The sequence below is a fragment of the Falco peregrinus genome, chromosome 2 (genome assembly GCF_023634155.1).
Source record: "Falco peregrinus isolate bFalPer1 chromosome 2, bFalPer1.pri, whole genome shotgun sequence".
NCBI lineage: Eukaryota > Metazoa > Chordata > Aves > Falconiformes > Falconidae > Falco > Falco peregrinus.
Genome location: NC_073722.1, coordinates 51345407 through 51357462, shown reverse-complemented (window position 1 = coordinate 51357462; position 12056 = coordinate 51345407). Strand labels below are relative to the sequence as shown.

General features: G+C 36.5%; 1 protein-coding gene across 4 annotated transcripts in view; it reads right to left on the bottom strand.

The window, feature by feature from the left end:
- JAKMIP1 (janus kinase and microtubule interacting protein 1) overlaps positions 1-12056 on the bottom strand; it is a 249917-nt gene that overhangs the window by 176473 nt on the left and 61388 nt on the right. For all 4 annotated transcript variants that reach the window (XM_055797329.1, XM_055797330.1, XM_055797328.1 and 1 more), the window contains one exon: positions 3772-4045. In XM_055797329.1, coding sequence (XP_055653304.1) covers positions 3772-3900 — 129 coding nt within the window. In that variant the 5' untranslated portion in view covers positions 3901-4045. The remainder of the gene's footprint in view (positions 1-3771; positions 4046-12056) is intronic.

Below are 12056 nucleotides of genomic sequence, written 5' to 3'. Positions count from 1 at the left end.
TTAAAAATAGGGGTTTTTTCAACTTACAAAGAATCACTGTTACAAACAGATTCAACAACTGACATCAAAGCTCAAAAAACCTGAAGAAATCTGGGGGAAGCATGAGACTTACAAAAACAATCTATAAAATTGTGAGGTGATACAGTGGCAATGGAGTTGAAACATGTCATTTATCCCGACTCCTAGATGTGTTGTGTTCTCAACTCTATAAATGTACAGTCACAAGTAGAATATGGATATTTAAAAGCAATAGCAGGACTCTGTGAAGATGGAGCAATAGCGACAGCAAACACTAACATGTTGCTATCAAGAACAAAGTATTACCTGAAGCATTAGAAGACTGTCTTCTAATGCCTGATAACCGTCTCAGTAGAAATGGTTACTTTGTAATACTTGTTCCCAAAGATTCATGGTTGGCAGCACAGGCATTTATAAAACCTGAGCTAATTCATGTTTTCTTGAGTTTGACTGCCAAGGCCACACTCATTCACTGCAGCTCCTTCTGCTTGCAGCTCCTTCTGCTTACTGCACCACTATTCAAGGTTCAGTTCCAGCAAATCCTGCCTCCATTCATGTTAAAATAAGTACAATTTTTGTGCTTCTGTCAACTTTTCCTGTTACTTAATATCCAAATTTTGGATGTCTTCCAGCCAAACATTTCCACCAGCAGAGAGAGGGCAGTATTTGAGCCCTTGTTCAGTTCATGCATTTCCTTCTCCAGGCTCTCCACAGATGGTAGCAAACCTACAATTCCAGGAGAACGTTACATATCAACAGGCTGCCCAAGCCTATCAGGCAAGTGTTCCCAAAACAAGAAATGGTACAAAGGAACTAAGGCAAGGCCACAACTATTGCTGCACTGTTTAGGCAGCATAAATCAATCCAGCCGCTCATAAGTCAGAGGCCCATAATGCCACCAGCAAGCCTCAAAGTGATGTATATTCAAAGAACTGCAAACATATAAATTTTGGATCAGGTATCACACAACCATGGAAGGGAACAATTGGACAGGAGAAATCTCTTTAAATGGCTAAAAAACCCCAAACAAACAACAAAAACAAAACGCCAAAAAACCTCAAACAAACAAAATGAACTGTGAAAATATGCACAAAATCTGGATGTCTCTTGGGTAAAAGTTTATTTCCGAGAAACCAGTATTTGCAGGCAGAAGTACGTTAAGACGAATTTCCATTTCTGACGTCTCTCATCAGTTAGAAGGTTCTCCTCAGATAAATCATTAATGTAGGCATATATGTGAGGGACAAAATAATTTAGGAGAATTAAATTAATTGGCCCCACAAGAGTTTGTTACCCTTCCTAATACAGTTTGCGTCCCATGGGCCATAAGAGCTGTATGTTTAGCAGCTTCAATACACTCTTTCTTACCTCTGTGCCAATAAAGCTATCTAATTTACGTAGAACTCTCTAGGCACAGTAGTTTTACTTTTCTGATACTAAGCCATAATTTCTGTAGGTTTTGTTACTCATTCTTAAGCTACAGTCTAAAGATGAATAAATTAAAGCCATGGAGATTTTTCATCTTGTCACTCAAGGCATCCTATATAACTGCTGCACAGACAGAGAGCAGGTTGTTGCCCTGATGGCGATAAATAAACTACACAGTTCAATTCTAGTTAAATGATTTAAAGCAAACACCGCAGCAAAGATGAGGGAAAGAGGCTGAAGCACTCTTCCCTGCCACCCTCCCAGAAATGCACTACAACATACCACAGCATTTACTACAGACTGCACTGTATATTTGGTAGGATCTTAGAGCACTCTGGCTGTAATTTCCTCTTTCATGTTTGCCTGCACAGTACATATATGAGCTCACTCATTTCTCTGCATGCAATACACGTATGCATCTCCTATGACAACCTTAACACACCAGAAAATATGAAATTCTAAAACTGCAGAAAGATGAACAAGTAACCAAACTGGCAGAGTAGATATAGGTAAACAAGCAGACTAGTTATAGAAAATGTTCCTACAACTGTCATGGTCTTGTAGCTACAGTTTATTCTTAGTTCAATCACGAGTTAAACTTGACACGATTACAGGTGAAGCATCAAACTTGGGAGCATATCAGGGCTAAACTCTTCTTAGGGTTCATGTAATCTTTCTGTAATTTGTTTTAGAATCTGAGTAATCTAAAACCTCAAAACTAATTCATTCTTCTGTCCAAGACATAAGATAACTTCACAATTATGGGCTCTTTTAAATGCAATTAAGAAATTATAATAAAATTTATATCTATATTCCTACCTAAAAAGTGATACAGAACAAAATAGGAAATAAGACAAGATAAGTAAAGAGAAAAATGTACTAATGTAAATGAGATGTGCCATCAGGCTCACAGTCTCCTTCCAAACAGAAGTACCAAGATGCTAAAAATGACAGTGAAATAATACAATTTATCAGCTGGTAAATCCAATTTTAGAGAGTATCAGCCACTGGTGTGTGGTTTTAAAAAGCACAAGTAGGTTGTGCCACTCTCATTTTGCAATATATTCTCATTATATCAAACGAGTAGCGGAGGTTGCATGAGGAAGCTAAATACAATAAAAATCTGTTTTTTCTCTTCAACTAATACTGTTGACCCATAAGAGATATGACTTTTTGCTTTAGTCTGTGAAGAAGAAAAATTTCCAAGGCAACACAAATTTAGTTGGCTGATATATAGTGAAGCTATTGTATCAGTCAAACACGACTTAATGCTTTATTGTTTCTTCTTCCTTCATAAGAAATAAATTCTGAAAATTATATTTGTAGAGTTGTTGCTGTTTTAAATTTAAAATATGAAAAATAAGACCATTCAAAGCTGAGTATCACACAAGGCTGTTAAACTAGAACAGACAGGAATATGATTATCAGTGTAAAATTTGGAACACCTGAATAAAAAGAAACAGGGCTAGAACAAAGCTGTGCTACATAAGGTGAACACCACCTGTTTTCAGTTCCACTGGTAAGTCTTCGGACACTTTTGCAACAACAATATCACCAAACACAGATAAATCCATCTGCACATGGATTCATCCCCAGGACTGTCTTGTGCCAAGTCAAATGCACTAATTGAGATTAAGGAACTAATAGAGTGGAAATAAGCTTATTGGTCTGACCATATTTTAAACTGCTACAGAGGTATATAAAAGCAAGTGCTAATCTTTGTAAATGTGTATGTACTTCATGAGTGAATAATTTCTCCTAGGTGTTCTCTTGATGACTCAAGTACCTGTTGAACATGTGCTAGAAGACAAATACTGATGGATCTGTTCCATTAGCAATTGGATGCATCATTGAATAACTCAGAGCAATGGCACACATAACCTCAGCAAGTCAAATCAGGATTCCTACACAGAAGATTTCCAGTTAATTTAGATTCTTCATAGGTATTTAAAGTGACATGCTTTGAATATGGTGCCAATGTTTCACTTTGAAGACACTTCTTTTTACAACATACAGTTTTCAGTACTAAGATCAAATACAAAACTCCCTTGCTGCCTTTAAGTCACACTAAGCTAGTGCCTTTTGTATCATTGTGACTGCAAATTTCAGTGACTGCATGTTTGGGGATATTTCCTTTTGCACATTATTTAAAATAGTTGGCACCAATTTCAGTTCATCAGTGGCTCTTCTGATTTCACTCCTTTGTCATGTGTTTCTTTTAAGGGTAATGCAGTTTAGTACTGAATGTTTGAGACTGAAGCTCTGCTGGTTTCAAACAGTGCTGCTATTAAGAAGAACAATCACAAAATATAGACAGACAAGTACCTTGCTTTTTTCTTGCTGGAATTCTATCTGGATGTTGGTTAGTTTAGTTCGTAGCTCCTCATTAGCAGCTTGCAGGGCTTCAATCTCCATGTCGGACTTCTCTCCCTTAGCACGACCTTTCTTTGACATAATTACTTCTGAAGTTTAAAATAAATTTCTGCTCCAAGCTGAGCTAGCAGCTAGCACCTTCTGCTTTTAGCATTTAAGAGTCATGTAGCATTCAACAAAATCTTTCACGCAAATCTCTGCCATTGTGGGAGCCGTCTCTCATGCCCTAGAAGAAACAAAGCAGTGGGAACAGAATTAGGCAGAATCAAACATCAGACTTAATATCCAGTTTTAAAGCACACTGAACTTCCCTGTAGTACATAGTATATTGCATAGTGTACCAAACTGACATAAATAGTTCAGAAAATAAGTTACACAATATTTCACCATCTTCTCTAAATCCTATTCATTGTAATCTTCTGTCCACAGAAATAAAACTCTTAACAGTTTTGATGAATATAGCATATAAACAGAAATCATATTATTATTCAAGATCTGACTTGGACCATGCTCAGGAGTCCCAAGAGGCACGCGGAAAACCATAAATTAACTGGGGCTGGTGGTGTTTCAGGGGAAATAGATTATTTCCTGTAGTAAGAAGAACACACTTCTCATCTTAATGTATCAGTTACAAATCATAATTATCATCGAGTCTCACAGCAACAGAATATACGGAAAAGGTATCACAAAACTGGAAAAAAACTTCTTAATATATCTAAAACCTGCTTATGTTCAAGGTTGATACTCTTTGAAATGCTGTAATCAAAACATGAAGGTATTTAACTTCATTTTCATTCCCCAGCATGCCTCTAAGCTTAGTAAGTATTCAATTATTTAAAACAGCTTTATGTAATATTCAAGGAGAATATCAATAGCAGACAAAGAACCCTAATTCCAATAATTAGGAAATCCCACGATTAGTTTGCTTCATGAGTAGTTACAGAAGCTTGATCTGCAGCTTCCCCCCCCCGCCCACCTCTAAGAATAACTTAGTGCTCCACAAGAACAAACTGAGCAACAAATGCTATCAATGCTGAATTAGCTTCCAAACTCACGTGCTCTGCTCATTTTAAATATCCACATAATTTTCATCATTAAATTGCCAACAAGGCAGAGGGGTTCCTACTTTAATACTGAATTACATTCTTGGAGTATTGTATTTCCAAGAAAATTGCTACCAAATTGCCTTCAAACAATCAGTTGTTCTTTCCAACCCACTTCTGCCTGGGAGTTATTTTAGAAATTGTATTAGAATGAAAAGTCACATGCACTCTTTAGCACATACTTCCTAAAGGGTTAACAGCTAATACCTCAGGCACGTACAGACAACACCATTGGTGAGTTCAACTAAATACCTAAGGTTTGTTCTCCTCTTTAAGGACTGGTAAACAGAAACCAAGGAGTTAAATGTCTTGCTCAAAATGGCAAGTCAAATCAGATGAAAAGTGAACAGAACTCAGGACACCAGGCCTCAGTCTGTTTGACAACATTCCATTGAGTTCTTTCATTTATAAAAATCAATTGAAAAAAGACCACCTATACAAACTATTTGCTAAACTTAAGTGAAATCATTGTTTTGTTTTGTCATATCAGGTGTCTTGCCTTCAAAACTTAATAATCTAACAATTTATCCTACGCACTAAAATTTAATCTGTTCCTTAAATTCATTATATTGAGTATTTTTAATACATAATTTATGAAAAAATCAGAAATTGAATTAAATTTAGATTTTATTTATGTACCAGACCTATCTTGGAAAACAAATAAACACTAGTGCTATGGTGATTTAGCACATAACTATTCAAGAAAAGTCAGCAATATTTTTACAGTAACCTGAAATAAACAACTCTTCAGTGAGTAGAAGAAGCTTGAGGAATTATTGTTCTTCATAAAAGAATTTAATGTTATTAATCTATAGAGTTTCTGTGATGCTAAAGGCTAAAACTAAAGACTATTTAATCAGTGTATTTCATCCAAATCCCTTAACTGTATGGAAAAATCTGTGTTTAAAATCTGTTGCTAGTGTTATTCGCCTGGTCAATTTGTAAAGAAAACCTAAAAAAACATAGACATGCAAATCCAATCTGTAACTCCACAACATTTACAATGGTGGAATTGTTCCTCTTCTCAAAGGCTATCAGGGGTATTCGGGTACTACTGAGGAACTATTCCTGAAATTCTTAGTAAGTAACAAAATTCCTGATGCATTCAGATTACATAAGATTTAATTCAGTAGATGATTAACTTAGTTAAGGAAACCAAAAACATCCCTCACTGGCCTAGCTACTGAGTTTTAACCTCATTGGATCCCTCCTGCCCCCATCTCAATTACAGTTAGGAATAAAGAACGCTTAAGTAATAGAGGTGTTTGCTTGTCCATCGGTAAAATAAGAAAGTGAGGTAACTGTGCTTGATGTGTACCTGGAAAACCAATCAGCTGAACAGTGTGCCAGTCATAACTTCAAATTTCTATTTGCTTTATGGATTTAAAGGATGTACTTTATCACTACCTCAATCTCTTCCCTAGTTTTAGCAAGAAAGGTCTAGAACTAAGTCACAAATTGCTATATGATGTTTCTAGATATCAAATATCAATAAAACATAACAGTAAAAAAAATAATTACTGCAAAAACGGGAAAGTGTAGCATCAAAGAATTTTGATTACCTAAAAGTAAGAAAAGAAGGAACTTAATTGTTTCTGGTGAAAAAAAAACCACCCTCCATTTAAAGAAATATTGAGTCTTTAAACATGATCCTGTAGTGAATACGTGAAAATAAGTGGATAGTTATAGCTTTAGAGAGTGAGTTTTACAGTAGTAAACAGTAATCAACAGGAGTAGTAAGTACACCCATAAATTCAAGTAAGAAATATGAATCAAATTACACAGAAAAATATACTAAATGGTGTCATGCAAAGTTCAGCATTCCAGTCTTGATTCAGAAGTCTTGAACAACATTATTCAGCTTCAGCATGATTTTTGGAAGGTGAAGTTGTTAATGAGTCATCTCAGCTGAAATACCAAGCAAAATCACAGGTACAGGGCAGGGGGAAGCTCCTTCATCTAGACACTTCACCTCCACTTCAATAGTGTTTTTCATTTTTTTCATTTAACTTCAGCATTTCTCTTATAATACTGCAGAGCCTGCTACCTGTAGATCTTATTATGCTTGCAAACGTGAGACTCAAGTACATTCTTAGTACAACACAATTCCGAATGTTCACGAATTTTAAAATAAATTTTATTTTATTATGTTATATGTATAATATATAAATGTTATTGTTATCATAGCACCCAACAATCATAAAGCAGTGGATGCAGGTACAATGTTAACTTCAGAAGTAACTGCCAGTTCTCCTATGTTATAGTTTATAAAAATAGTGATAATAAACCAGTGACTATGGGAAACAGCATTCATAGCTCCCAATGCCCAAGGCACATCTCTCACAAGGTTCAGATGACCTACATTTCCTGCTTCAATTCTCAGTTCTATGTAATAAAACATGACTAAATGGATAAAAGCAAAAGCATCTCTACAAAATGTAAATTAATACTTTTCCCAGCCACAAAAATACAAATACAAATTATCAGTTATTTTCTAAGTCTATTATAGACTAGCCACATTTTAGATACCCATTTGCTAGTTACCTACAGAGACAGATCTATTTCTACAACAGCAGAGCTTTTGAGGGTTATTTTAAATCCTATCCCACTTAAAGAAATGCAGAATTTCCCCACAGAGGAACATTTTTGCAAGTGCCACTTGTGATTTTTTGGGGGAAATACAAAGGCAGACATTTGTATTGTTAACTAATAGCTCCATGTTCATTTTTGCAGATTCACAGCCTACAGTCCTGAGGCATTCTTGCTTTCATAACAAGACACCTATAGGTCCAAACTATATGGAAAGCAATCACCGAGAAACTCTAAGCATTTTTCAGTGTTGTTATGCCACTTAGCTCTTCTGTCAATAATGAATGCAGTTATTACACTTTTTTTCAATGACACCTCAGGAAAGGTGATCTGCTGAGATTCTGTGACCCCATACATAGCCTTTCAGAAAATTCTTATTGCCCCCAGGAATCAGTACCCATGCTTTAACATCCCTTCACAAATCACTGCCTTCCAGCCTGTTACAGAGCAGCTGACAGAACTAGAGTTTGGCAAGTTTCAGAGTGAATTTCACCAATGTATACATTTTCTCTTAAATGAATTGGTTGCCTGTGTCATATATACATCTGTTAAAATACATGCAAATAAAATATATTTCCAAGTGACTTCTTACCATCAAAAAAAAAAAAAGTGTATCAAACTCATTTAAACTCTATGCACACATTCAAATATATGTATACCTAGTACGAAGACCCATGTAACACTGAATTATTATTTTAATTGGTAATACTGCAGGCCATTGAATAGAATCCAGTACATTAATGGTTCACTCCAGTCAAAGAACATAGCAGCCCATTCAAAAAAAAAAAAAACACAACCAAACAACAAACAACCTAGCTCAATTTACAAAAGATTGTCACAAGTAAAAGGCAGTGCTTGAGCTGAAGAGGACAAGGCAGGGGGAAGGGAAGGAATCACATATGCGTTTAGTCACCAAGAGTAATTTGAACTCATTAGGTACACAATTGTTTTAAAATCTGTGTTAAAGCTATTTACAGAATGGACAGTATCTGCAGTAATCCTTGCAAATTATTTAGAACAGGAACCACAGAACAGTCACATGATGGAAAAGGGTTTAAAGGAACAACAGGTCTCTGATTTTATGGATTCTTTTTGAGGGCAACTGAAGAACCAGTTCAAAAACATTAACTTTGAGTGGACTATTTACTGTGACTACAGACAACTGCCTTTCCACTGCCAAGCAACAGTAATGCAACCTTTTGGGTGCAAAAATGCTAACCTCAAACATACGACTCCCATCTGACAGCCTGAAATTTATCACCTCCTCAAATCGCTACAGCTGCTCATGTCAAATCTACTGGAACAGTAGAGAACAATCAAAAATATCAAATTCACATAATGGGATGGCAAAACAAAGCAAATATACACAACGAATGTTTGCACAACACCACAGCTTGTTTGTAACTGTGCAGAGCCCAGTGAGCAGTACAGATGTCTCACTATACAATATTGCATAGTCTTCATGCAGAAAAGTGGCTCGAATACAGCCCCTCTGAGGAGAGGGAGTGACCCAGATCTCCTTCAAACCTCTGCTGCAACATACCTGCCCCCCAGCTCTGCTGACCCCTTCAAGACCCTACACTGATGTACTCTGCAACTCCCTCTGCGCTACACAACACTTTAATGTACTAGAAGTTAGTAAACGCTTGAACCAAATCCTTTTTCAAAAAATTATGAGCTTGATCCCAGGCCTTTAAAGTAAAAAAAAAATATTGTATATATATATATATTCACTGGCTTCAATGAATTATCATTCTTCATTAATATTTACCCAATTTCAATTGTAGCACTATCTTGTGGATTAAGCATTACAACCAACTTACTAGCCATATTAAGAGACAAAATGTTAAAAATAGCAGTCCTGTGACACACATAAAATAATAATAATAAAAAAGTAGCACAAGAAGTTCAAATGTGACTAAAAATGATAAAACAAAAGCCTCCCTTCCACAACCTTCCAAACTCAGCTCTGTTACACAGTTGGAGCCCTTTAGGGTGGTGGGTTAAGTGTAGCTCGAGAGAGTCAGCTCTAGGCAAAGCCGTTCCTCTGATCTCTGTGGCAATTCCTTTCTTTTGAGCATACACAGGAGACCTGACAAGACACCTGCTGTGTAGTACAATGCATGTCCAGCCTCCTACCCTTCCGTTTGTACCCTGGGTGTGATGCAGGGAGACCCCTGTGCTTCCACTGAGGAGCAGTACTCCCTTTAATGCACAGTACTTAAAAGCAAAAACAGAAACAAGAAGAAAGGGAAAGTTGTAGTGTTTTCCAGTTGGGCTAGATAAATGGCAAATACAGAGACAGATTCCTGTCTCTACTCACTGCCACTGACAACCCACAGATTAATCATCCCGCCAAATTTAGGCTTTTGGATTATACTGGTCCACCTTTGTTTAATTATGTATCTGATTTTTAAAGGAAAGTTCATTTGGATATTTTTTTTTTAAACCATCACTATTATTATTTGTATTGTAAAGAGCTAGAATATTTAAAACCTGAGACTGGAAAAATGAAAAATTCAGGGATGAGAGCGGAGTAGAAAATGTGCAAGACAACTGACAGGCTCAGGGAGAGAGGTTCAGATTCCCAGTTTCATGACTCAAGAGAGAGGTGGAACCTCAGTGGGATAAAAACTAGGGTAGTCCAACACTTCACTGAATGTTCAATATTTACTTTATTGTTTTGTAAATCAATAGAATAGATTTGAGAGATCAAGTATATGTAAGGAGGAGAAAAGGCATATCTGGATGTGATCTCGTTACCAGCTGAACAGTGAAGCAAACAGAGACCGTGTGATTTGATTCCACCATCTCTGATCTCAATAATTACTGTGTGCAATTAATCACGTTTACTAAACCTGCAAGCTAACTCATATTGTGCTAGCCAGCCCACATTCCCACCTTACTACTCCATTGCAGAAGATATACACTGCTATGTGCAGAGCAGCATGAGCATACTGGTCAGCAAAATAAAGAAAATTATAACACTGAGCAGGTTAATGACAAAACTTCCTCACCTACCAAGGGGCAGCTTAACTTCAACAAATCTCCTTAAAATCAGGACTCTTAGTCAAAATGAAGATGTTGGCCTATTCCAGTAATACAGGAAGACTGATTAAAAAAAAAAAAAACACAACAAACATGCTTCATTTTGCCAAAGGTGCCATCACACTCCACCTTAAAGTTAAGTTCCTTGGTTCCTGAGATCAAGATAAATATATACAGTACAGAGCTGGTGGTGCTGTTGCTTAAATTTTGAAGAGTCAACAGAATCCCCAAGAGCATGTCCCTGTGCTCTGGGATTTAGGACCTCAAACTTATGTTTAATTGCTTTATTAAGGACTCCTGCTCAACTTCAACATTCTTGAAGTAAGACACCCCACATACAAATCTAATTTCAAATCTAACTGCATAATGATAATAATAAAGATTATTTTATGGGCCACAACTGGGCTAAGGCTTGATGGATCTATGGTTCTTTCACAGACTCCTTGTACAACCTTGAACAAATTACTTAATCTCCAGTAAAAGAGGTATTACACTTGCCTACCTCAGAAAGACATCCTGAGGACAATACTAAAATATGAGAGACTGAACAGGGGTTATGAAAACAAGACTTATGAGAACCTAGAAAAAGTTCATAATTGTTAGTTGGCAGGAATCAGTCAGTTTAGCAACCCACAAAACTAATTCTCTCACAAGATCTGTTAACTTTCTCATAACAGTGCTCTGATAATCAGCCAGATAATGTTGGTATTTCAAGTATTGATATTTGAGTGAATGTTCATTAGAGCAAACAGAGTTTAAGTCAGTCTGGTGACTGGCTGATGCAACTGAATCGCCTCGGATAAAATATTTAAACTGGATATTTCAACCAGACAATAGCTTCTTTCCTCTCTCAACTGTCTAAATTCCAAAAGGGAGTAAAATGCACAGTAAAAACGCAGCCAGTAAAAAGCACAGCTAGATAGTAATACAGCAAGAGCCTGGAGGCAAAATTTCATCTCTTTCTGAGCTTAAGCAGAACGGAGACAGGCACAAAGCAGCACAAGAAAAGCACAGAGGAGAAACTTTGTGATCTGAAGACTTTCTTTGTTGAACCATCCTCCAATATTCACAAACTGAAAATGCTTCAGCACCGTGAGAAGACTACCAATAAAATATCCCTCTGGTAACTGTCAGCAAATTTTATTCAAACTCTGCCAGGCTTTTTGGAAAGGTTTTTGGCAAGTTGGCCATCAGAAGCATGAATATTCTTTCCGAAGATGCTTAGAGTTGAATGTGGTGGCCATGAAGACTTGCATAAAATATTTTTATTCAGATACATGTATCAAAATCATGATTTTCAGGATAGCTTCTACAGAATGTTAAAAAAAGACACATTCTGTCATAATTCATCTTAGAAAGAGAGAAACATGCAATTAGATATAAATACAAAACTCCAGAATTATGTGACAAGCCACTACAGACTACAAGCCTGACTGCTGCCCAGATTACACCATCGCAAAGTATTTTGAAGCTTTGATTAATTTCTGTGCACACAAA